The following is a 26159-nucleotide window of genomic DNA, read 5'->3' on the forward strand; positions in this document are numbered from 1 at the left end:
TTAAGTTTTGATTAGTAATATGCATGGCTAAGAACTTCATTTGGACAACTTTAAAGGCAATTTTCTCAATATTTTGATTTTTATGCACCCTCAGATTCTAGATTTTCACATATTTCTGACAAATATTGTCCTATCCTAACAAACCATACATCAATGAAAAACTTATTTATTCAGCTTTCAGATGAAGTATAAACCTCAATTTAAAACAATTGACCCTTATGACTAGTTTTGTGCTCCAGGGTCACATATATGATTTAATACCAGTGTTAAATATATAATTTAATAACACTTTTTCCAATATTTTTGTAATATTTATATTCATTTCACATTATGTATTTTCTTTGTTGTACAGTGTTAAAAATAATAATATAAGTGGAAAATGTCAGTGAAAATATTTAAGATTCTAGTAGAAAAATATTTTCAGGTTTTATTATTATCAAATAGGTTTTGGATCACAGAGTTTTAATTGTTGACGACTTTTTGATTCGCAATTTATATTGTAATATTATGATTATTATAACAGAAATGTTGACTAAAGACTTTTAATGTCAGTGAAAAAATGTAAGATTATAGTGGTAAAATATTTTCAGGTTTATTATTATCAAATAGATTTGAATCACAGATTTAGACTTTTTGATCCTGAATTTATATTGTAGTGTTATGATTAATCTTGATTTTAAATATTTTCAATATCAGTGAAAAAATTAAGATTCTAGTGGAAAATTTCAGTGAGATATTATGATTAATATAGCAAAAATGTTGGCTTTATTTTCAATGTCAGTGAAAAAATGTAAGATTCTAGTGGAAAAATATTTTCACTATTTACAGAAATGTTGATTTTAAATCTTTTCAATATCAGTGAAAAAATTAAGATTCTAGTGGAAAATTTCAGGGAACAAATTTAAGATGCTTGTGGAAAAATATTTTATAGTTTTAAATATTTTTCAGTGTTTCAGACTTTTCAATCCCCAATTTATATTGTAATATTATGGCTATTATCCCAAAAATGTTGACTTTAAATATTTTCAGTTTCAGTGAAAATGAAGATTCTACTGGGAAATTTCAAGAAAAATATGTAATATTCTTATGGAAAAATGTTTTCAGGTTTATCATTATCAAATAGATTTACATCACAGATTTTTTGTTGTTTCAGACTTTTTGATCCCCACTTTATGTTGTAATATTATGATTAATATAACAAATGTTGACATTATCATATGATCATATCAAAAATGATCAAAAATATTTTCAGGTTTATTATTATCAAATAGATTTTGAATCACAGACTGTTTCAGACCTTTTGATCCCCACTTTATATTGAAATATTATGATTATTATAACAGAAATATTGACTTTAAATATTTACATGGTTGCTTAATCAACAGATTATAATCAATAAATGAATGCTCAGTTTTTCAGAATTCTGAATGGCTACAAAATCTACTACAAGCTGCTCCTGACTGGAACCCCTTTGCAGAACAATCTCGAAGAGCTTTTTCACCTGCTCAACTTTCTCACCCCAGAGCGCTTCAAGTAAGATTGCAGACTGCATGATTCACCTGGTGATTCATACTGTAGATCCGCTCGTAGAATAATGATCCCCCGCAGAGCGATAGCAGGGCTTAGATTGGAACATGTTTTTCATATGATGATAGAAGTGAATTCTGTCTTCCCTTATATCCAAATGAAAATGTTGTTGTGCGCAGTAACCTGGAGGGCTTTCTGGAGGAGTTTGCGGACATATCGAAAGAGGACCAGATTAAGAAACTACACGACCTGCTTGGGCCGCACATGCTCAGGAGACTGAAGGCAGATGTGTTTAAGAACATGCCGGCAAAAACCGAGCTCATAGTGCGAGTGGAGCTCAGCCCGATGCAGAAGTCTGTTCCTAATGCTAAATTATTCAATAAACAGTATCATATTTGAAGGTTTCCAGTACAAGAAGATTTCATGTTTCTTTTCTCTTACAGGAAATACTACAAGTTCATTTTAACACGAAACTTTGAGGCGTTGAATTCCAAGGGAGGAGGCAACCAGGTGTCTCTTCTTAACATCATGATGGACTTGAAGAAATGCTGCAACCATCCCTACCTTTTTCCAGTGGCTGCAGTGGTGAGAAGGGCAGGGGAGGGGAGGAGAACATTTGGAGGCCCTCAGTTTATATCACTGCAGTGGTTTATTGTTAGCACATGTAATGGCAATACATTTTCTGTTTTATAAGAGCTATTTAAAGACTTTTGTTCAGGAGTGTATTGTTTCTTATGTCTGCAGCGAATCTGATGCATAATATCGGCCTTATCTTACATTCTCGTGTTCAAGGACAAAAAGTTCTGTGATATTGAAGTTGTTTACTCAGACACATTGCCTGCTGACTATTAATGATGCTTGCTAAGGCAAACACCACTTTTACCATTGCTTATACTTAGAGTTAAGGGTTTTTCAAAATTATGGATGTGAATGTGTTAAGGACGTGAATGATACCTCAAATGAAGTGGCTTAAAGAGATGTGCTTTCCTGCATGAATGGACTTCACTCAGTGGATTATAAAACAATCCCATGCTTACACTGAAAAGACCTGAGCCAGGGTCATTAATGAGAGCTTATGGCAAAAATGCCACCAAAATGAACAAAAATGGGCAATAAATTCAAGACAAAGGGGCGAAAAATGCATTACTAAACAATGTATTACGGCTTCCACGACTGAAATGAAATGTGAAAATCAGAGTTCCTACAAGGTGCTTAAAGTGCTTGAAGTACTTAAATTTGACTTTTTGAAATTTAAGGCCTGGAAAACCCTTGAAAATAGCAATATTCCTGAACCCTACTGAAAAAAGAACAGCTAAAATCAGCCTAGGCTGGTTGGCTGGTTTTATCTAGTTATCCAGCCTGGTCTTACCTGGTCATAGCTGGTCAGCAGGCTGGTTTTAGAGGGGTTTTGGCCACTTTTCTTAGCTGGTCACGCTGGGAGACCAGCTGGAACAACCAGCTAAAACCAGCCATTTCCAGCTTAAACCAGCTAAGACCAGCCAACCAGCCTAGGCTGGTTTTAGCTGTTTTTTTTTTCAGCAGCAGTCTTGAAAAGTGCTTGAATTATTGAAAGACAATGTATCTATGAAACAAGTGTTTCATTTAGGCAATAGATAGCACATGTACGTCATGGAGACATCTATGTGACGTCTGCATTTACACCTGCAAGATGTATTTTTTAGAGTGTTTGCTCGTTTACTCGTCTTCCTACCAGATGTGAAATAGACGTCTATTAGATGTCTTTAAGATGTTTGTGATTTAGAATGTATGTAAAACTGACATCTTACAGACATCTGTCAGATGTTTGTACACAGCAGATGCTTTCCAGATCAAGTGATCTTTAACAGACATCTTGTACGTGTCCTATCTGGGTAAGCATGTATTTTCATGGAATTTTCACAGAAAATTCACGCAAATTCAAAAAAACATCATACCTTTTTTGCTTATTTCAGTTAATGTCAGAAAACAATCGAGCTAAGCAAGTAATAGTACTGACAGTGTCGTCTAAACATGGCTGTAGATGTGAAAAGAGGAACAGAACAAATAAATCAAATGAATCGAGTAATTTATGCTGGAACCGCTTCGACTGATTCAAACTCACAGCTTCAATCATTAACTTCAAGCAATTCACTAGCAAAAACCAGATCAAATTAAAAGAGCCATTCATTTCTGAATTTCAACATCGCTTTTAAAAAGCACGTAGTGATGGGTGAAATGGAGCTTTTTTCAAAACTTTTCGAAACCATTGAGTCGCAAAATGATTCATTTTTGCGAAGCGCTCCAGTTGGGTCACGTATAGTGAATCATTTGTTTCAGATCGGGACTTCAAATCGCATATTGCAAATCATTTGATATAAACTTTGCATATTGCGAATTATTTGATTTAGATCGGAACGGATTCATGAATCATTTCAGGAATTGAATGATTCAAATCAAATGATTTGCGATACGCAATTTAAAGTCCTGATCTAAACCAAATGATTCGCGATTGATTCCTGTGCTCCGAGTCCTAATCTGAAATGTAATTCTGGACCACAAGGGTCGTAAGGGTCCATTTTTTTTAAATTGAGATTTATACGTCATCTGAAAGCTGAATAAGCTTTCCGGCTGATGTATGGTGTGTTAGGATAGGATAATATTTGGCCAAGATACAACTATTTGAAAATCTGGACTCTGAGGGTGCAAAAAAAATCTAAATATTGAAAAAAAAAACTCCAAAGTCCTGAGCAATGTATATTACTAATCAAGCATTAAGTTTTGATATATTTATGGTAGGAAATTTAAATAATATATTAATGGAACATGATCATACCTATGCGACTTAAGACTGGTTTTGTGTGTATCGCAGATAATTTGATTTAGATCAGAACTTTGGAGTGGGTTTGCAAAACATTTGTTTTAATTTTTATTTCTTAGCCAATCAGAGGCATTGTATAATGTAGAAAGACTACACTTTTAATTTTGACAACAGTTTAAAATATTAAAAAATTGGGTATTTGGTCACAGTAATACAGTGTCAAGTATTTTTGATCAAATAAATGCAGCTTCATTTCAAAATCTCACCAACCCCAAACTTTTAAATGGTTTATAATATAGTCAGTAAAACAACTTGAATATTTTAATAACATTTGTCACGTTTTTTATGTCTTTTTGTGTATACAGGAAGCTCCGGTCTTACCCAATGGTTCTTATGATGGCAACCTCCTAGTGAAATCCTCAGGGAAGCTCACCCTGCTTCAGAAGATGCTCAAAAAACTGAAAGATGAAGGGCACAGGGTTCTCATCTTCTCTCAGGTATAGTGCGCAGTATTTATCCCCTCGTTTAGAGCTTAGAATACCTTGTGAATAACCAAAAAACCTTAAATATGTGGCGGTCTTGCCTTTATTTCACTGGAAGATTAATTAGATGGTAAACTGTGAATAGAAAATAAGAGCAGAGCTCATTTATCTTTTAAATGGATTTGACAAATGAAAAGGCGGGGCCTATATTTATCTCCGCTTTATTGTTTAGTTCTCAGACTCTTTTCCCTCCCATTTTAAATTGCTTGTGGAATCACCGCATCCATTAATTTGATGAATGGGCACAGGTAAAGGGAGGATGTCTAGATGAGACTTCATTTTGCCACCCTTTTATTTCCCAAGTGCTTGAAAATAAACATACATATTAATGTTACGGCGTGTCGTATGTTTCTTAAGTCCTTTAAGCTTGATTAAAGAGGAGGGTCGCGTTTCGGTCCCCTCTTGTTGTTGTATTTTGCATAGATGGAATTAAGAATGAGCTGTGTTTAACATGTTGCTTAACGTTGCCATTTGTCCCTTTGTTGGCTACCGCTGTTTGTGTCTCATCCTGCACTCTCAGATGACGAAGATGCTAGATCTGCTAGAGGACTTCCTGGAGTTTGAAGGGTATAAATACGAGCGTATTGATGGGGGCATCACAGGGGGGCTGCGACAGGAGGCCATCGATCGCTTTAACGGTGAGGATGCCAGCAGTGAAACTGCAATGTGTGTGTGATAGTGGATACTAAGGCATTCGTACTGACTGTCTGTCACCCTGTGCGCAGCACCCGGGGCTCAGCAGTTCTGTTTTCTGCTGTCTACACGTGCTGGAGGATTAGGTATCAATCTGGCAACCGCAGACACAGTGATCATATATGACTCTGACTGGAACCCACATAATGATATTCAGGTAATTAAAACAATGCAATATATATACAGTCATGGCCAAAAATATCAGTACTCTTGCAATTCTGTCAGAAAATAGTTCCAATTGCAAATGTTTTGGTATTCACGTGCTTATTGTTTTTGTTAGCTCTGCAACAACACAAAAAAACAGAAGGAAAGTCAAACTTGATCAAATTTCACACAGAACTCAAAAAATTATTGGCACCTTGTCAAAACTGTAAAAAGTAATTGCTTTTCAAGCATGTGATGCTCCTGTAATTTGTATTTAGACACACCTGTGGCAAGTAACAGGTGTGGGCAATATAGTAATCACACTTGTAACCAGTTAAAATGGAGAAAATTTGACTAAACCTTTGTGTTGTGTCACACTGAGCATGGAAAAAAGAAACAAGTGTAAAGAGTTGTCTGTGGATTTGAGAGAAAAAGTTGTGGAAAAACATGGACAGTCTCAAGGCTACAAGTCCATCTCCAGAGATCTTAATGTTCCTGTGTTCACTGTGCGCAATATCATCAAGAGGTTTACAGCCCATGGCACTGTAGCTAACCTCCCTGGACGTGGACGGAAGAGCAAAATTAATGAAAAATTACAACGAAGGACTGTTCGAATGGTGGATAAAGAACCCCGATTAACTTCTACACAAATTCAAGCTGATCTGCAGACACAGGGTACAACAGTGTAATCATCCGTCGCCATCTGAATGAAAAGGGACCCAAATGGTACGAGACCCAGGAGGACACCACTGCTGACACAAAAAAGACTGGAGTTTGTGACAAAACCACAATCCTTCTGGGAGAACGTACTGTGGATAGATGAGACAAAAGTAGAACTTTTTGGTAAAAGACAACATGGCACTGGTTACAGAAAAGGAAATGAACACAGTCCCTACAGTCAAACATGGTGGAGGTTCAAAGATGTTTTGGGGTTGCTTTGCTGCTTCTGGCACTGGATGCCTTGACTGTGTGAACGGTATCATGAAATCTGATGATTACCAAAGAATTTTGGGCGCAACATAGTGGCCAATGTCAGAAAGCTGCGTCTCCACCAGAGGTCATGGGTCTTCCAGCAGGACAATGACCTGAAACACACTTCAGAAAGCACTCAGAAATTGTTACAAAGAAAGCGCTGAAGAATTCTAAAAAATAGCCAGCAATGAGTCCAGATCGGAATACCATAGAACACCTGTGGAGAGATCTCAAAACAGCAGTTGGGAGAAGGCATCCTTCAAATCTGAATGACCTCATTCATGGTTACAGGAAGCGATTGATTTCAGTTATTTTTTCCAAAGGGGGTGCTACCAAATATTAAGTTAAGGGTGCCAATAATTTTGTCCAGTGCATTTTTGGGGTTCTGTGTAAAATTGTATCAGATTTGACTTTTCTTCTCTGTTTTTTTGAGTTGTTCCAATGCAAACAAAAAAATAAACATGTGCGTACCAAAACATTTGCAACTGCAACAATTTTCTGAGAGAAGTGTTGCATTTTCTGACAGAATTGCAAGGGCGCTGATATTTTTGGCCATGACTGTATGAGTGTGTGTGTAGACATATTGTTATTGCAAATTATGAGGCTGTTTATTTATAGCTCTCTATTACTTTGTTTTTTTTGTTGTGTTGTTTTTCACTATCTTTTGTCCTTGCAGGCATTCAGCAGGGCACATCGTATCGGACAAAATAAAAAGGTGATGATCTATCGCTTTGTAACTCGGGCATCCGTAGAGGAGCGTATTACCCAGGTGGCCAAGCGAAAGATGATGCTGACTCACCTGGTGGTGCGTCCCGGCTTGGGCTCTAAGACGGGCTCCATGTCCAAACAGGAACTAGATGACATCCTCAAGTTTGGCACTGAGGAGCTTTTCAAAGACGATGTGGAAGCCGCCAGAACGATGGGTGAGCCGATAAACATTTCGCCACTTTGTGGATTTTGTGGATTCCGGTAGTTCACGTCTTAAATCTCTTCTGTAGGAGATAATAAAGAAGGAGAGGAGGGCAGCGTGATCCACTACGATGATAACGCCATTTCCAAACTGCTGGATCGTAGCCAGGATGCCACCGAAGACACAGAGATCCAAAACATGAACGAGTACCTGAGCTCATTTAAGGTGGCTCAGTATGTAGTGAGAGAGGAGGATGGAGAGGTGAGATACTTTACTGTCTGTTCCTCAGGCCTCTTTCTATTAAACAAGGGATCAATGGTGAATGCTAGTCAATCCTTTGAAAATGACAACCCTAGAAATGTATTTTCTTTTACTCTTCTGTGCTCAAGAGGACATAGCTGTGCAAGTTGCAGAATCTTTAACAAAAGCTTCTTGAGTTGTTTGTTTATGGATTTGGTATTGTGTAGAGGGGCAGGAGCAATGTGGCTTTTTTCAGACAGGCAGAAAAAAACATTTTTGACATAAGCAGGTACTTTTTTTTCTGAGAAGACAAATAGCAGGCAATGTTTATAAACAAAAAGTTTTTGTTAAAATTCCAACCTGATGCATGCTCTACAATTCAAAATTTTGGGGTCAGTATGATTTTTTAAATCAAATAAATGCAACCTTGGTGAGTAGGATATAAGAGAGTTTTCTATTTTATTATATTTTAAAATGTAATTTATTTCTGTGATGCAAAGCTGAATTTTCTTCAGCCATTACTACAGTTTCCAGTGTCACATGATCCTTCAGAAATCTTTTTAATATGCTGATTTATTACTTTTATTATCAATGTTGGAAACAGTTGTGCTGCTTTTTGTTTTTTTTGGAACCTGTGATTTATAACAATATAGGGGTCATTCCATGAAACCGGTGCCTTTTTGTCACTAGGAAAAATTGAAAAATAAGTTTAATCAAAATTTTTTAAATATCCATAAAATGAAGACACCTTTAAAATGACAAATTGTATCTTGCCATCTTAGGCTATGTAGTTTATTATTTTATGACTGTTTTTCTACCACAACGTGACACTAGGGATGTAACGGTATGAAAAATTATAGTTTTGTTAAAATGTGCTGGAAATGTTCAAAAAGTACTGACACAGAGATCACTTCACCAAGTTTTATATTTAAAATCAGCAAACAACAAAATAAAAAGACTTTCTGTTTGCATAAACACTAAAACAACAATAATTTTCAGCCTTTCAGCCTTTAAATAAAGAAAAGGATTAAGTCAAAATGATAATTGATTAATACATAATTATATGTATTTTATCTGCTCCATAAATAATTCTAGATAACTTATCTGAATTGTTTAAATGTGTAGAATCTACATAAGCTTGTTTTTCATCAACCAGTCAAATTTTACAACTAGGCATGCAAATTCAGTCAATTTTTTGGCCAGAAAAAAACTGCACACAAGCTGAATGTAAATATAAGTCTCTGTAAATCCACTTTTTTTTTGATAGAGGTAAGGGCTGACATGAAATCAGGGGACACCAATAAAATGATTAATATTTTATAGAAAAAATGCACACTTATGCCAAAAAAAAAGCTTAATAATGACACTATACTTAGAACAATATGCAAATGTGATTGTTATATCATTTTGCATTCATTTTGCAATTTAAAAGTCCTGCTGAAAATGAAAAATCATAGTGACTTTTTTATGTAATATTATTGAAAGCATACATAGTATTGTTATGTTTTTAAATTGCACATTTGTTGTTATATTAAATCTATGTTTGATTATTTCTTAGGGACGCAAAAGGCACTAATTTCATGGAATGACCCATAAGTCTTTGCTATCACATTTTAGCAATTTATCACATCCTTGGTAAATAAAAGTGAATAAAACTTTTTTTTTTTTTTCAAAAAAAGGAAGAATAAAAATTTACTGACCACAAACTTTTAAATGGCAGTTTATATTGTTAGAAAAGATTTCTATTTAAAAAAAAAAGATGTTCTTTTTAAATATTTATGAAAGAATCCTGAAAAAAAAGTATCACAGGTTTCAACAAAATATTGAACAGCACAACTGTTTCAGTATTGATAGTATGAGCATATTAGAATGATTTGGATGAATGATGAGGATCATGTGATGCTGAAAATTCAGCTTTGCATCACAGGAAAAAATTACATTTTAAAATATATTGACAGAAAACAGTTATTTTACATTAAAATAATATTTCACAATATTATTGTTTTTTTTTGTTTTTTTTTTGATCAAATAAATACAGCCTTTAGGAGCATAAGAACCTTCTTTAAAAAACATTAAAAATCTTGCTGATCCCAAACTTTTGAACAGTATGTATGTAATTTCATAAAAAGCACACAACATTTGAAACTGTATTTGAATGTGCTTATTTTCACTCTCTTGTTCATTTTTGTGACATTCACTATGTAGCGAATGGTAAGTAAGTGTCAGCGGTTTTGGACATGAATGTGTAAAATGTCGCTTATTCTCTCATGCTCTTGCAGAGAGATGTCATGGGACATAGGCAAAAGCAACATTTTCAGTTTTCCATCCTTATTTTACACTGACAGCTAGTCTCAGTATGAGAAAATCTCCTGCTGATGCTTACATCATTACTATAGCAACCCGTGTAGATGCACAGCTGTCTGAACAAACGCATCAGATGTCAGCAATACCAGACTGACAGGCAGTAAGATCAAAATATGTGGATTTGTGTGGATTTGCTACAATGGGCAAAGTATCAGGCTCCTCCCTATATGCATCAGTCCTTTTCTGTGTTGGAACAAACACCTGTGCTATTGAGGAAAATCTTCAACTAGCTTCATAAAGAGACTAAATAAGTACAAAAATAATTATCTCATATACAAATCCCAAATGTTTAGGATAATTGTTAGTATACAGTAAATATAATTAGATTAATTGACGTCAATAATAGGCCCGTGATATATTATCTGTGTTTGTGTGTTCCTGCAGGAGGAGGTCCAAAGGGAGATTATTAAGCAGGAAGAGAATGTTGATCCAGACTACTGGGAGAAGCTCTTGAGGCACCATTATGAGCAGCAGCAGGAGGATCTGGCCCGGAACCTGGGCAAAGGGAAACGCATTCGCAAACAGGTCAACTATAATGACGCCTCTCAGGAGGACCAAGGTACCCAAACACAGATGCTGACAGTGCTATAACTCAGCATAAAACTGTGTGTATGAGTGTATGTGCATTTATAGGCATCCCCTCTCAATCTTGTTCTCAGAGTGGCAGGACGATCTTTCAGATAATCAGTCTGAGTACTCTGTCGGGTCCGAGGATGAGGATGAAGATTTTGAGGAACGTCCTGAAGGTAGGAGTCAATATTTATATACATAAACACACTATTGTTTAAAACTTTGGGGTCAGTATGAAATTTGTAAAAATTAAAATCAGAAAGGATGCATTAAATTGATCAAATGTGAGAGTAAAGACATTTATAATATAAAAGATTTCTATTTAAAAAAAAATGTTTTCAACTTTGATAATAAGTAATGTTTTTTAAACAGCAAATCAGCATTTTAGAATTGTTTCTGAAGGATCATTTGATACTGAAGACTGAAGTAATGATACTGAAAATTCAGCATTGCATCACAGGAATAAATTACATTTTAAAATATATTAAAATAGACAACAACAATTTCACATAGTTTTTCACATTTAAAAAAGCAGTATAGCTTTGATGAGCATAAGAGACTTCTTGGAAAGACCAGGGCTCTATGCTTACTTTTCTTAAATTTAGGAGCACAGTCAAAATTTTAGGAGCACCATAATTAATAATCAGAAAATCAGATCAAGCATTAACCTTTCCTTTACGAGGTGATAGTTGACTCCTTAAAGTGATTTACAGGGGAATTTTGGTTTTACTTTTGTGATGGCATTTTTCTAATTTTATTAAAAGTATGTCATCTTTTATGTCAGATTTTTAAAAAATGATATTTTATAAGCTTTTTAACATTTCTAATTAATGCAACAAAATAATAACAAGTAGAATAAGAATAAGTTACCAGTCAAATTAAATCAGTATTAACAAAATTAATTTGTACTACAGAGGTGGCACAAAAAAACACAAAAGTGAGTTTAAAGGTGTATTTTCATTGAGTCTAATGTTTTAAATATAACATTTTGAATACAGAAATATTAGATGATTTAAATAACTGAAAAGATACTTTAAAAATAGAACTAAATCTACCAGTAGGTGGCAGCAAGTCACTGATTTAATTACTGACTTATATCTTTCATTTGATTTGTTCGAACAGCTTATTCATTCAGAAATAAAGCAAGTGACTGTCTTTATAAATAGGATATTGAATCATTGACTCAGATTAATTTAAAAATGCACTCAGATTAAATAAAAAGGAGATGCGTAGTGGCTTAGTTGTTGCTTGTTTCAAACTATTTTTGATGATGAAATAGAGCAAAATCAGGCAATAGTGTTTTATTTAGACAATGTAAGTCACATATTATTAACTTCCTGTTTATTTTACTGTTGTATTAAATCAATATCTCATTTACAAACTACTCCCTTAAAAATCATTAAAAGTTGTCACTCATCTTAGTTAATCACGGTCTCACAAATTTCCATTATAATCAATAAAGCTCTCTACTGGACAATGAATCTCTTATTTACACTCTCTCTACACTTTGTTTATGAAAGGATTCATGAGATATGTCTGTGATACATTACTCAACGTCGCAAAAACACATAGAAACCTTTGAAGCTCCCCTCAGTGCAAACACAAATATGCTGATGGGGTCAGTCACACTGGTGCTCCTAAATATTTTTTCATAGTCGCACGCAGTAGTTTTCAGTCGCAAATGGGTCCTAAATGTCCTAAAGACATTAAAAGATCTGCCTTTCATCTTACTTGGTATGCACCTCTTTCCCCAGGAGGGCGCAGACAATCTCGCAGACAGTTGAAGAGCGATCGGGACAAACCGTTGCCACCATTGTTGGCTAGAGTTAGTGGAAATATAGAGGTAAATCTTCTTATGAAAAGAAGCAGTTTGTGCGTAATTCCTTTCTTCGGGTGAAGCTTTGGCTATTTACCTTTGGGATTTTAGGTTTTGGGATTTAACGCCCGCCAGCGGAAAGCCTTCCTGAATGCGATTATGCGCTGGGGTATGCCCCCACAAGATGCCTTCAACTCTCACTGGCTGGTCCGTGACCTGCGAGGAAAAAGTGAGAAGGAGTTCAGGTATGTGTGAGTTGTCTCTCCGTAATAGTTTGTTAATTCATATTTTTTACATTTTCATTCATTGGCCTTTCTTTTTGTTTTTCAGGGCTTATGTATCTCTGTTCATGAGGCACCTGTGTGAGCCAGGGGCAGATGGAGCAGAAACATTTGCAGATGGGGTCCCAAGGGAAGGCCTGTCCCGCCAACATGTTCTCACCCGGATTGGTGTCATGTCGCTGGTCCGCAAGAAGGTGATGAATTACTTAATGCATTTTATGTGCAAAGGTTTTTAACTTGATGGATATAAATATCTAACTTGAAGTTGAAATTTTATTAGATTAATTTAAATCATTTTCGTAAACATTCTGCAGCATTTTTTACTTAAATGTGTTCTTAAACATTTTTGTATAATAGGTTTAAATATAGTTCAAAATTCAGATTTTTATTTAAAAAAATTCTAGCAAAGGACATAAAATAAGCAAAATAAACAAATTTACCAAAATAAGGGATCATACAAAATGTGTGTTAATTTTTTATTTAGTACTAACCTAAATAAGAAATGCCACATAAAAGACATTTACATATAGTCTGCAAGAGAAAATAAATGTTGAATTATTTTCAACCCTGTTCGAAAGTTTAAATACGCTTGATTCTTGATACTGTATTCTTACCTGAATGATCCACAGCTGTCTTTTTGTTTAGTGATAGTTGTTCATCAGTCAGTTATTATTACTAACAATGACTGTATGATTTTGAGATCCATCTTTTCACACTCAGGACAACTGATGGACTCATATGCAACTATTACAGAAGATTCAAACGCTCCACCTAACATTAAAGTTTTAAAATATAGATTGCAGTAAAATACCTTTTTACTGACATATGGCCTAAAACATCTCATCTGACCACAGTTTACTGATGTTCTACTGAAATTTCCTCTTTAATGTTGTGTATATAGGTTCAAGAGTTTGAGCATGTGAATGGGAAGTTTAGTACACCAGATCTGATTCCTGTAGGATTGGAGCTGAAAAAACTTACTGAAAGTGTCTCGTCAGACCCCAACACGCCTGTTCCTGCCAGTCCGGTTCCAACTCAACCCAGTACACCTGTTCCTTCAGGTGTGTGAAAGTGTGTGTGTGTTTGTACTACACAATGAAACCCTGTTTTTTGTGGTTAACTAGACAGTAATATTTGTTTTTTACAGAAAAGACAGAGTCAGTGTCTGGTTCTCAAGAAGACAAGGAGATTACAGAACCAGAGAGCACCAAATCGCAGGACCCAGAGGTCAGAATAAAATCATCAAGAAGTATCTCCTCTGTTTTTTATTTCTCTTGTCCTTATTAAAATCTCTCTCTTTTCACAGCAGCCCATAATGCCAGAACCCTCCCCTGCACCAGAGAAAACCAATGAGGGAGAAGAATTAAAAAGCAGAAGTCCAGAAGGAAAAGGAATGGAAGAGAGCGAGAAGAACACCTCTCCTGTCCTTTCAGAGCCATCGTCCAAACAAGCACAGCCGCCCACTAAGCCTAGTGAGCAGTCAGCCAATCAGACGCCTTTAGGTGAGGATTCTGCACCATACCTATAATGATTCTGTAAAATATTTCTCTCAATAAACAAAATATTAAAATATTTTGTTTATTCAAGACTGTGGTAAAGGGAAAGATACTTCTCCGGAGAGAGGGGAAAATAAACCCAGCCCAGCAAAAATAGATGATAAGGAGCAAAAACCAGGTCAGTATTTGTGATATTTGTTTATTATACTTACAAAAACAGAAAAACAGTTTACTTTGCCATATTGCAAATAAATCCTAATCTAATCATGACAAACTATACATCGTTGGAAAGGTAAGACTCCTAAATAGATATTTTACCATATTTTTGTGTTACAGATTATGTAGGAAAAGTAATAGATTAATATATGTTGAGTGCAACTTAAAAAATCTACATCATAACATGAGTTCTGACCTTTGTCGAAGATTTTCTTCGTTGCCTTTTTCCCTATCACATTTTAGAAATCATAAGAAATGATATATCAGTTCAAAACTTAAAATCTCAAAATTCATTTTTGAAAGGCATTTTAAAATCAGACATTGCATTATCATGGAAAATGTACATCAAATTCATATTACAAAATGTTTTCATTCATGAATTCTATATCTATTTATATATATATATATATATATCATCATAAGTTTACACCCCCTGTCAGAATCTGCAAAATGTTAATTATTTAACCAAAATAAGAAGGATACATGTTACTGTTTATTTAGTACTGACCTGAATAAGATATTTCACATAAAAAAACATTTACATATAGCACACAAGAGAAAATAATAGTTGAATTTATAAAAATTGATTACTTGAATACTGTGTTCTTACATGAATGATCCACAGTTGTTGTTTTTTTTTGGTTTGTTTTTTGTTTAGTGATAGTTGTTCATGAGTTCCTTGTTTGTCCTGAACAGTTAAACTGTCTGCTGTTCTACAGAAAAATCCTTCAGGTCCCACAAATTCTTTGGTTTTTCAGCATTTTTGTGTATTTGAACCCTTTCCAACAATGACTTTATGATTTCAAGATCCATCTTTTCACACAGAGGACAACTGAGGACTCATATTCAACTATTACAGAAGGTTCAAACGCTTACTGATGCTCCAAATGGAAAAACAATGCACAAAGAGCTGGGGGTGAAAACTTTTGAACAATATGGAGATGTGTACATTTTTCTTATTTTGCCTGAATATTATTTTTTTTTATTTAGTACTACCTTTCAGAAGATACAGACAATAGTTACATGTTTTCCAAAAGACAAAACAAGTTAAATTTACACTGATCTTCAAATTTGAAGTAAAGCATAGTTTTTCCTATCCTTCTGTTATAGTTGCATTTGAGTCCCTGTATATATATATATATATATATATATATATATATTCTTTGGGTGAAACAATAAAGCTTTACACATGTAGTCAACACTAAATGAGATTTCTATGTCAGTTAAATAATTCTCACAACAAAAATATTTGATCCTTAAGGATTCAAAAATTAATTGAACAAAAAATACAGTACCAACCCATCTGCTTTCTGTCAAACTATGTAGTTTCTACAGCCATGCCTGATGATTTAAAATCTGAAGACCCCCCTGAGAACCAACTGAATGGAGAGAAAGACGCGAGGGACGACGTGGATGAGAGCCACAGAGATGACAAGAACAGCATCAAGACTCGGTTCATGTTTAACATCGCAGATGGTGGATTTACAGGTGAGTTGTAGTCTTACTGATGTTGTTCTGATGTGCTGTCTCGCTTCAACGGGCATCAACACATGGTCGTGTATTGTATCATGGACAGCAGATTAAAAATCTTCTATGAGTGATAGCAAAGATAAAGAATGCATTGATGTGCATGAGTATTTATGTGTGTTCAGAATTACACACGCTATGGCAGAATGAGGAACGCGCAGCTGTGTCATCTGGCAAAATGTACGACATCTGGCACCGTCGCCATGACTACTGGCTGCTGGCTGGCATCGTAACGTATCCTCACTGTTTTTTCCGTAGCGCATTTGAGCTTTCTTATTATTCCTTTATTTAGATGTCTTTATTTTTACTGTTGTACACACACACACACATATATATATATATATATTAATAAAATGTATACCAGATTTGATCTTTTTAATTTCACAGGCATCTTCCATTAAGTCACGTTCTACCCCAAGAAAATGCTTAACGTGCAACTCAGCGCATTTCATTCATGTTCTGGGGTTCATTGTGCTTGTCTGTATGCTTTATTAATAAGGTGTGTACTGAACTTAGTCCTCCAAACTGTTTTAAGCCAAATTAATTTGTTTCAGAATGTGCCATTTATCGTTAGACCACTGTCCTGTGACCATTGTGTTTATAAAGTCATTTATTCAATTTTGATTTGTAAAGTTATCATTTTGACTTTTCATCTCATAATTTCACCTTCATAAAGTCATAATTTCTACATTTTAAATCATAATTATGCCTGAAGTCATTATTTTGACTTTATATCTCGTCATTTTGACTTTAAGTTACAATTTCTACTTTGTATCTCATAATTATGACTAAGGTATGTCATAATTTTGACTTTTTAAGGCATGTTTTTTTTTTTTAAATGGACTTTCAAAGTTTTCTATATTAATATATTTTAAAATGTAAAATATTTTTCTGTGATGGTAAAGCAGAATTTTCAGCAGCTATTTCTCTAGTCTTCTAGTATTCTAACAACCTGATTTGGTGCTCAAAAATCTGTTCTTATTACCAGTGTTTAACTTTTTTTGTGGAAACACAGATTTTTTTCAGGATTCTTTGATAAGTAAAAAGTTCAAAAGAACAGCATTTATTTTAAATAGATATCTTTTGTAATATTATAAATGTCTTTATATTTTGAACAACTTAATGCATTAACAGTAGAGCATTCCTTCTTTTTTGATGTGTGTTTTATTTCTTTAAAGGTGACCTATAATGCCCCTTTTTACAAATTGTAATGTAAGTCTCAAGTGTCCCCAGAATATGTCAGCTCAAAATACCCCAAAATGCCTATTTTGAGTGAAAGCAGAAACACAATGTTTTCATGCATGTCTCTTTAAATGTAAGTGAGCTGCTGCGCCAGTCCCCTTTTTCAGAACAGGGCAACGCCTTTACAGCTTGTACCTTGTATACTCTGCTAAAAAACATGAAAACGTGCAGATTAAGGGGCGTTAATATTGTAATGAGAATTTGATGCCCCTTTTTTTTACTTCTTTGCAGAGAAAGGCTTACCAAAACAAAGTTACTGGGTTGTTTTTTTTCACATTTTCTGGGTTGGTAGATGCACCAGGGACCAGATTATCTTATTGTGGGTGCTTTATTGTAATTCTGAGTAAAACCTTTTCAGTTTATGAAGCGAATTCTTAACCAGGTACTCTCAGACATGGCTATGCCCGTTGGCAGGACATTCAGAATGACCCACGGTACGCCATCCTCAATGAGCCTTTCAAGACTGAAATGCACAAAGGGAACTACTTAGAAATGAAGAATAAATTTCTTGCCAGACGATTTAAGGTACAAGCTATTGTGTGTTTTATTTTAATGAATTAAAAATGATCTTTTATATTCACACATTCTTCATTCATTCATTTTAGCTCCTGGAACAGGCTTTGGTAATTGAGGAGCAGCTACGGCGTGCGGCATACCTGAATATGACTCAGGATCCAAGCCACCCGGCCATGGCCCTCAACACACGTTTCGCAGAGGTGGAGTGCCTGGCTGAGTCCCATCAGCACCTCTCCAAAGAGTCACTGGCTGGTAACAAGCCAGCCAATGCTGTGCTGCACAAAGGTCATTATCTAAAAATATTACAAACACCCTGATGCTTGGAACTGCCCCATGTTGCTTGCTGTTAATCACAGTAGCTTTATCAACCAAACAGGAACTAAATGTATATTATTGTTCAAATTTCAGGTTGGTAAGATGTGGTAATGTTTTTGAAAGTCTCTTATGCTCACCAAGCCTGATCAAATATACCGTAAAAGCAATAATATTGTGAAATATTATTACAATTTAAAAGAAGTTTTCTATCATTATTATCATTACTCCAGTCAGTGTCACATGATCCTTCAGAAATCATTCTAATATGCTGATTTGCTAGTGAAGAAACATTTCTTATTATTATGAATGATAATTACTGTCACTTTTGATCAATTTGATACATCCTTTAATGCATCCTTGGTGATTTTCTTTTCTTCTTCTTCAGTGTTGAATCAGCTGGAGGAGTTATTAAGCGATATGAAGGCTGACGTGACACGGCTGCCCTCCATGCTTTCAAGGGTCCCACCTGTGTCCGCCCGTCTCCAGATGTCAGAGCGGGGCATCCTCAGCAGGCTCACCAGCCGGGGCAACGAGCCGCCACCTCAGCAGGTCAGCGTGACATGTCTTTTGCCATATGTGTAATCCATATAAGATGAATAATAGATGGGCCTCATGTGGATGAACCTTCATGTAAGAATGTTCTGTTTCATCTCCCCTCAGCCTTTCCCTCAGGGCTCTTTCGGCTGTTCTCAGATGTATAATAGCAGTTTCGCCGGAGGGTTCCGTGGACCTGGAGGCACCGCGATGGTGAACTACAGCCAGATGCCCCTGGGGCCGTACGTCAGTGGTTAGTGGCCTACATCAGGCCTTGAAATGAAGAGCACATAGTAATCAAAAACCTAGTAGACTGGTGAAAAGAACAGTTCACCTGAAAATGAATATTCTGTCATCATTTAAAAGAGTAGTTCACTTCCAGAACAAAAAAGTACAGATAATGCACACACCCCCTTGTCAAGATGTTCATGTCTTTATTTCTTCAATTGTAAAGAAATTACATTTTTAGAGGAAAACATTTCAGGATTTCTCTCCATATAGTGGACTTCTATGCTTTTCAACTGAAGAAAGAAAGACATGAACATCTTGGATGTCACAGGGTTGATTAAATTATCAGGAATTTTTTATTCTGGAAGTAAACTAATCCTTTAATAGCATACAAATAATACTAAAATAACACTGTGGGCAAGCAATCTGAGAATTAAACTTACCTGACTCAGAAAGTAATTGAATATATGGAAATATAATGCTGCTGTTTTCTTCTCGTTAGTGTCCTCAAATGGGCCTCCGGCCCCAACCAGTCACCTAGAGAAGAAATCCAGTGATGCTCTGCGAGATGTGGCCACCCCTGATTTGAAATCAGGCAAACCTAGCGATGTTATATGCATTGAGGACTAGCCTGCAGCTGTTCCGTCCTTTTTCTGTACAATACCTACAGACAAAACTGTGGAGGACTCCTCCAAACGATGAATATTAACAGCAAACCTTATCAGTTGCACTTTTGTCTTTCAGAATCTGTACTTGTACGCGCCTGTAAGTTTTATTCGGTAGAGTTCGGTTTCTCTTTCATTCTTTTTTAACTTCTGCGTTACGAAAGTCTTGATTGATTGAGGAGAGACTAAGAACGCTTATGAAGAGGGCACCACTGTTCTGACAGTCCTCTGAGCTTCTTCTTTTTTTTTTTAATTACAGTTGTTATTTTTACATCATGGCTTGTTTTTTCTTGATGGCCATGAAGGACATTTTCATCTCTGCTAATGTTGAGCCATCTGGAGGTGCTACTAGTTCCTGGCCAGTTCAAGGACCGGACGTCCCACCTCTACAGCCTGTGCTTTGCTCCTGGCTCTGCTCATGGATTGCGTATCGTTGCTGCCCCTGCAGGTTATTGCTGTGTAATGCATCTAAACACAGAATAGTGCAATGACTGTCATTTTCTCTGGAAAACTACAGATTTTACAGTATGTCACCGCTAATGTTTGCTTTTTGAATCATACTGGATTGTTTTTTAGTTTACATTCCTGTTTAAGAAGAAAAAGAGTGTTGTGCATGAAGATTAAAAGGTGCTTTCAGTAAGTTTTAAAACTCATTTAAAAGTGTTAGATCACATGATCTACTAAATAATACTCGCTAAACAAAAATTACAGATTGCACCTTTAAAGGACAGAGCAGCATTAAATCAGTGGCAGATGGATAACTGATACTTTGAAAGTCTTAAAAAATATGTATACAACTTTGAAGGAATGTTCAATTTTGAATGCAACATGAACTGTATTCAAATCATCTGGCAAGCTGTTGAATACCACAAAAATATTTTGGTACACTACCAAGAGTTTTTTAAAGAAGTCTCTTCTGCTCACTCAGCCTGCATTTATTTGATTCAAAGTACAGCAACATTTTGAAATATTTTTACTATTTCAAATAACTGTTTTCTATTTAAATATACTTTAAAATGTAATTTATTCTTGTGATTTCAAATCTACATTTTCAGCATCATTACTCCAGTCTTCAGTGTCACATGATCCTTCAGAAATCATTCTGATATGCTGATTTGCTGCTCAGGAAACATTTCTGATTATTGTCATTATCAATATTTAAAACAGTTGAGTACATTTTTTTCAGGAAAAGCTTGGAGTCAGTATAATTTTATAGGATCATGTGACACTGAAGACTGGAGTAATAATGCTAAAAATTCAGCTTTGAAATCACAGGAATAAAATACATTTTAAAATATATTCAAATAGAAAACAGTAATTGTAAATAGTCAAAATATTTCAGATTTGTACTGTTTTTGTTGTACTTTGGATCAAATAAGTGTAGGCTTGGTGAGTGGAAGACAGTTCTTTAACATTAACATTAAAAATCTTACTGTTCAAAAACTTTTGACTGGTAGTGTGTGTCCCTCGGTTTGTAAAAAACGAACAAAATGCATTTATAGTAATTAATTCATGAAAATATTTGGGGTAACTGCATACTTTTTACTCTGGAAATTTTTGGTAACATATAAAAGCAGTCTTACAATTTATATAGTCAGTTGTTTTATATAAATTTGATTTAAATTTCATTTTTAAATGTTTACATTTCTTGAATAAGTCATACAGGTGCTTCAACACAATAGAAGTTTCACATTTCTGGTGCAATGCGTTTTTGTAAAGATATTTTGTTTAATTTTACAAAGCGAGGGACTTATAATATACTATTATTATATTCATGCTATCAACAGCATGTTTGGAATATTGCTGTTTTTAATTTTTAATTCTGGAACAAAGTGAATTCCGCTCCACAGGGATATTTGTGCATTGTTTCTACCATGTTACTGAATTCCTCACATTCAGATGATTTTAATTCTCCACATTTAGTATTATCATCATTTCCTTTTATTGTCAGATGCATTTTGCTTGACATTTTGTGAATTGCTGAAAACTTGGACCGTAAGTGCGTCGGTTTGACTAAGCCGAGCTTATGATAGTATTGACATGATTGTTCTGGTGCCATAAGTAGTGTGGATATAGATTGTTTTTGTTTCAATTATTGAAATGATATGCCTTGTGTAACTGTGTTTTTAAGCAGCGCACTTTATATGGAGATCAGATTTGACCATAGAGACGCCATCTCCTATGGGCCATTTCAATCGCAGTAGAAACCTCTTTCAATAACTCGTATACTCAGTTTCAGTCTGTGGTATTAGTCATGTTAATTAATGTAGATTAAGTATTTTGTTTGTTTTCTGCATCTTCGCATGGCACTGAAGTGTCATGGCTGACCGTAAACGTGATCATAGCTTCTTTTGCAGTAGTTTTACCGTAAGGGGTTCAAGACGATGATCATTTTTGTGTAAACTACGAATGTGGGAAAAAAAAAAAAAAAAATGCAGTTAAATGTTCACACGCACACTTGCGCTAGAGAAACCTCAAATGACTTCAGTGAAACACAAAGACAGCCTCAAGAGTCAAGGGACCTTAAACCCAAGGTTATAAAGAGAGAGCCAGCAGCATAAAATGTGTTGTGAAATTAAGTTTTGTTTTAATCCTGTGTGATGAGTTTACACATTTCATTTGTACTTTTTAATCACAATATTGATATCAACATTAAGCTCCATTTAAATGCAATCAAACTGAAGCCAAAATGAATGTATTAAGTATTTAAAAAGCTTCAGTCTAATATTAGAAGTCTTCTCATTCGAGTACAAACTAGGCTTCAAAAGCTACCAAAAGACCCTGGTCAAGACACCTTTGTTGCAATGAACGCACAGCATGTGAGATGTCTTCAGATTACTTAGGACCAAAGGGATCTTTGTCCTGGTTTCTAAACAACTATGAGAAAAACAGTATTGTTATTTTGCAGAGGTAAGCAACATGGAAAACCGATAAGTGAACTACCATCTTTTCACTTTGTACTCAGTGTATTTGTTTAATGTGTTTTAATAAATCCTCTCCAATAATATATTTTTTGCACCAATGTTTACTTCTAATTTAAAATGTAGAACCCTGTGGGCAACAAGTTGATGAGAACTCAGGTCATGTTTTTGCATTGTGTGGGTGTGAAGGATTCTAGAAAATTGGGGTTAGTAAAAATTTTAATCTGTATAGTTTTTAGACCACCTTCAAGTCAACTGCACATTTAAACTGATAAAACCAGAGAACACCAAAACCACAAGCACGTTTAAAAAGTCATTTATTTAGTTTCAAAAGCAAACATCAAACCATGAAAAACAGCTATGAATTCACTTATTGCAAACGCCCCAACACACCTGAAGACAAACACTTGCTTTGGGTAGGTTGGGAGCGCAGTGGTGCTTGATCCTGAAAGCCAGGTAGAAGAGACGGCAATACAGACTCATAGTCAGAAGCAGTAAACACATTACTGGGTTGCTCCAGGGGTTGGGAACCAAGACTGGACAAAAAACTGAAAACTTGACTCTTCTGGCATCGAGGGCTGAAGTCCAGTGTGGACCATTTGAGAAGTTGGTGCCTGAAACCGGGAATGCACAGACTTGAGGCTGCCTTGTGCTGACTGCAAGCTGCTTGACTGGGATACAGACTGGTAACGGGCTTCAGATGCTTGGTAGCTGTCTTGTACTGACTGCAGGCCACTGGACTGGGACAAAGACTGGTATCGAGCTTTTGGCGTGTGCTGACTGATGGGACACAGCCTGGTACCTGGTTTGTGCTGACTGTGGGCCACTGGGCTGGGACACTGATAGGTGTGCGAACTTCTAGCATCAGATTCAGAACCAAGGTTACTTGTCACTGGACCAGAGTCATAGGAGCCAGTTTGAGGACTGTAGCTTACACTGTTATACACTCCCTTAACTGCAGCACTGTAAGTGACATTCTTGGATCCAAGTGGCCTGATGGGATCCGATACATCTCCTTGAATAAGACTTACCACTTCCAACATGGCCATAGATACAAAAGCCAAGAATTGCTAAAGAAATCCTGCAAAATAAACACACTTGTTAAACACAAGTTTGCACATTTACCAATCGTTCAGACAATCAGTTGTCATGGGAACCTTAATACAATTATTAGATTCAGGTATCACAGCCGATATCACAGAAAATACTAATTTTCTATTTAGTTCCATTGAACTGATTTTGTCAAGCACCTGTATATTTTTGTCTGATATAATGAATGCATGAAAAGAAAAAAGATGTTTGTTAATATAGTTTTATTAGATTTAAATGCCTAGTTTACTACATGAGACATGTCTATAAAAGAATAATGAATATAATACTCCTATGGAGCGAACTTTGAAGAGGTTCTCCAAAAAATGTAATATTACACAACAGCTTTAGTTGTCCACTTCCAGAACAACAATTTACAAATAATTCACTCACCCCCTTGTCATCCAAGATGTTCATGTCTTTCTGTCTTCAGTCATAAAGAAATTATGGTTTTTGAGGAAAACATTTCAGGATATTTTTTCATGTAATGGACTTCAATTGTGCCCCCGATTTTGAGCTTCCAAAATGTAGTTTAAATGCAGCTTCAAAGGGCTCTAAACGATCCCAGCCAAGGAAGCAGGGTCTTATCTAGCGAAACAATCTTTTTTTGAAAAATAAAAATTTGTATACTTTTTAAGCACATAAGCTTGTGTAGCACAGGCTCTGGGATGCATGTCCACAGGTCGTTCTTGAATGATTCGTTCATTTTGAACAAATCTTTAATGTGACTTGCAAAGAACGAGTCATCTCGGGGAGTGATTCGTTCAGGCGCGCATGCGCAACATACTATTAGCTTCTGTACTGGAATTAGTTCACCTGTTTCGAGTCTTCGGGTTTTCGATCATCTTATGTGGCTGTCACGTGATGCTGATTTTGCTAAAATTAACGAAATGACCTCCCTGGTGAAAAAACCAGCGTATGCTGGTAGGTATGTTTTGATGCTGGGATGCTGGTTAGGTAGGTTTTGATGCTGGTTTAAGCTGGTCCTTTGCTTATTTATGCTGGTCCTTTGCTGGTTCATGCTGGTCCTTGACCAGCAACATGACCAGCAAAAACCAGCAAAGGACCAGCTTAAACCAGCTAAGGACCAGCAGAAACCAGCAAAGGACCAGCTTAAACCAGCATCAAAACCTACCTAACCAGCATTCCAGCATCAAAACATACCTACCAGCATATGCAGTTTTTTTCACCAGGGCTGAAAAAACATTTGTTCATTTTGCTGAATGAGACTCAAAGGTCAGAGTCGGTAAAATAATCCAAACTTCCCATCACTACTACAAATCATGTCTAAGTTCATCGTCTGTGAGTATGGCGAAAAACACATCTTATTTTCTCCTACAACTTCAGAATCGTCCGACACGTTGTACCTTTTTGTTTGTAAGCAGCGTTTGACTTACTTGCACTTTCTTAGTCTTTGCGCATTCGTTTTGTAAACACTGGGTCTGTGGTTCTGCCTACGTTTGGCGTGACCTTTCGGCCTGATTCAATATTACATAGTGTCGTGAACGCGCATACCAGAACCTGTGCTACACAAGGGATCTTAAACCCAAGGTTATGAAGAGAGAGTCAGCAGCAGAAAATGTGTTGTGAAATGAAGTTTTGTAAACAGTATTCCTATTTTGCAGAGACTGAAAGTGGAAAACATATGGTCTACAAGCCTATTCTCAGTGTGTTTCTTTAATGTGTTTAATAAATTCCCTCCAGTAAGATTCATGGTCTGTATATTTTTCATTTTACTTATAGTTGTATTGTATGAGGGTCCTGCACAACTGTATTTAGAGATACACGCCCTCACAATGTAGTGCCAGACTGCCATTTAATGAGTGCAATAAATATTTCTTATGGTCATATGTTTTTTATGGTCGTATATATTTGATAGCAGAAATTTAAGTAAAATCCCTTTAGAACTATGTGCTATATTTGTGTTTATATTACTATATTTATATTTTTTCTTCTTTCTGGTTGGCTCTGTTCATTGATGGTGGATCACTGTTTCCCCCTGCAGGTTATTGGCGCGTATTTCACCTAAACTCAGTTTAGTACAATGGCTGAGTGTTCACCTTTAATAGCAGTGTTTGCCAAGATATTTATAAAAAATAATTCAAATATCTCCATATATGTACATGCAGTGTTCAGTATGCTGATGCTGAACAAACAAGATTGCATACTTACTGCATCTGTGAAAGATCTTTGAAAGGAATATGATTTGAAGGAGAGCAATAAAGTGCAATGTCCATAATGTATTATAAGAGGCCTAACACAGAAAGGACAGCTGATCATCTTTACAACGGCAAACGGTGAATCCCCCCCAGATGTGTTCAAGAACTGGCAAGTGCCTTGGTGAAAAAGAGGGGCAATATCTCACAGAAAGGACTGGGAAATCTCCAAGTCCACGAGGATGCGATGCACTAAAGCTTAAAGCAGCTAGTGGCTGCACAAAATACTGTGACTCTAATATTTATGGAGCCAAATTGATCTCAATAATAACTCACGCAGAAGTTGCACACATTCGTAATCCACGTGCCTGAAAAAATATACATATATTCAGAAAAAC

At 35.7% G+C, this 26159-nt stretch overlaps 1 protein-coding gene across 3 annotated transcripts in view; it reads left to right on the top strand.

Annotated features, from left to right (window-relative positions):
- The window catches only part of chd5 (chromodomain helicase DNA binding protein 5), a 44947-nt gene extending 22343 nt beyond the window's left edge, over positions 1-22604 (top strand). For all 3 annotated transcript variants that reach the window (XM_051122242.1, XM_051122243.1, XM_051122244.1), the window contains exons 17-40: positions 1412-1533; positions 1707-1880; positions 1971-2112; positions 4690-4821; positions 5387-5504; positions 5592-5716; positions 7352-7598; positions 7674-7846; positions 10574-10748; positions 10849-10935; positions 12514-12602; positions 12687-12820; positions 12906-13050; positions 13758-13917; positions 14004-14083; positions 14163-14358; positions 14444-14530; positions 15895-16056; positions 16221-16329; positions 17730-17862; positions 17943-18138; positions 18554-18717; positions 18829-18955; positions 19433-22604. In XM_051122242.1, coding sequence (XP_050978199.1) covers positions 1412-1533; positions 1707-1880; positions 1971-2112; positions 4690-4821; positions 5387-5504; positions 5592-5716; positions 7352-7598; positions 7674-7846; positions 10574-10748; positions 10849-10935; positions 12514-12602; positions 12687-12820; positions 12906-13050; positions 13758-13917; positions 14004-14083; positions 14163-14358; positions 14444-14530; positions 15895-16056; positions 16221-16329; positions 17730-17862; positions 17943-18138; positions 18554-18717; positions 18829-18955; positions 19433-19560 — 3405 coding nt within the window. In that variant the 3' untranslated portion in view covers positions 19561-22604. The remainder of the gene's footprint in view (positions 1-1411; positions 1534-1706; positions 1881-1970; positions 2113-4689; positions 4822-5386; positions 5505-5591; positions 5717-7351; positions 7599-7673; positions 7847-10573; positions 10749-10848; positions 10936-12513; positions 12603-12686; positions 12821-12905; positions 13051-13757; positions 13918-14003; positions 14084-14162; positions 14359-14443; positions 14531-15894; positions 16057-16220; positions 16330-17729; positions 17863-17942; positions 18139-18553; positions 18718-18828; positions 18956-19432) is intronic.
- The last annotated feature ends 3555 nt before the right edge of the window (positions 22605-26159 follow it).

The sequence above is a fragment of the Labeo rohita genome, chromosome 11 (genome assembly GCF_022985175.1).
Source record: "Labeo rohita strain BAU-BD-2019 chromosome 11, IGBB_LRoh.1.0, whole genome shotgun sequence".
NCBI lineage: Eukaryota > Metazoa > Chordata > Actinopteri > Cypriniformes > Cyprinidae > Labeo > Labeo rohita.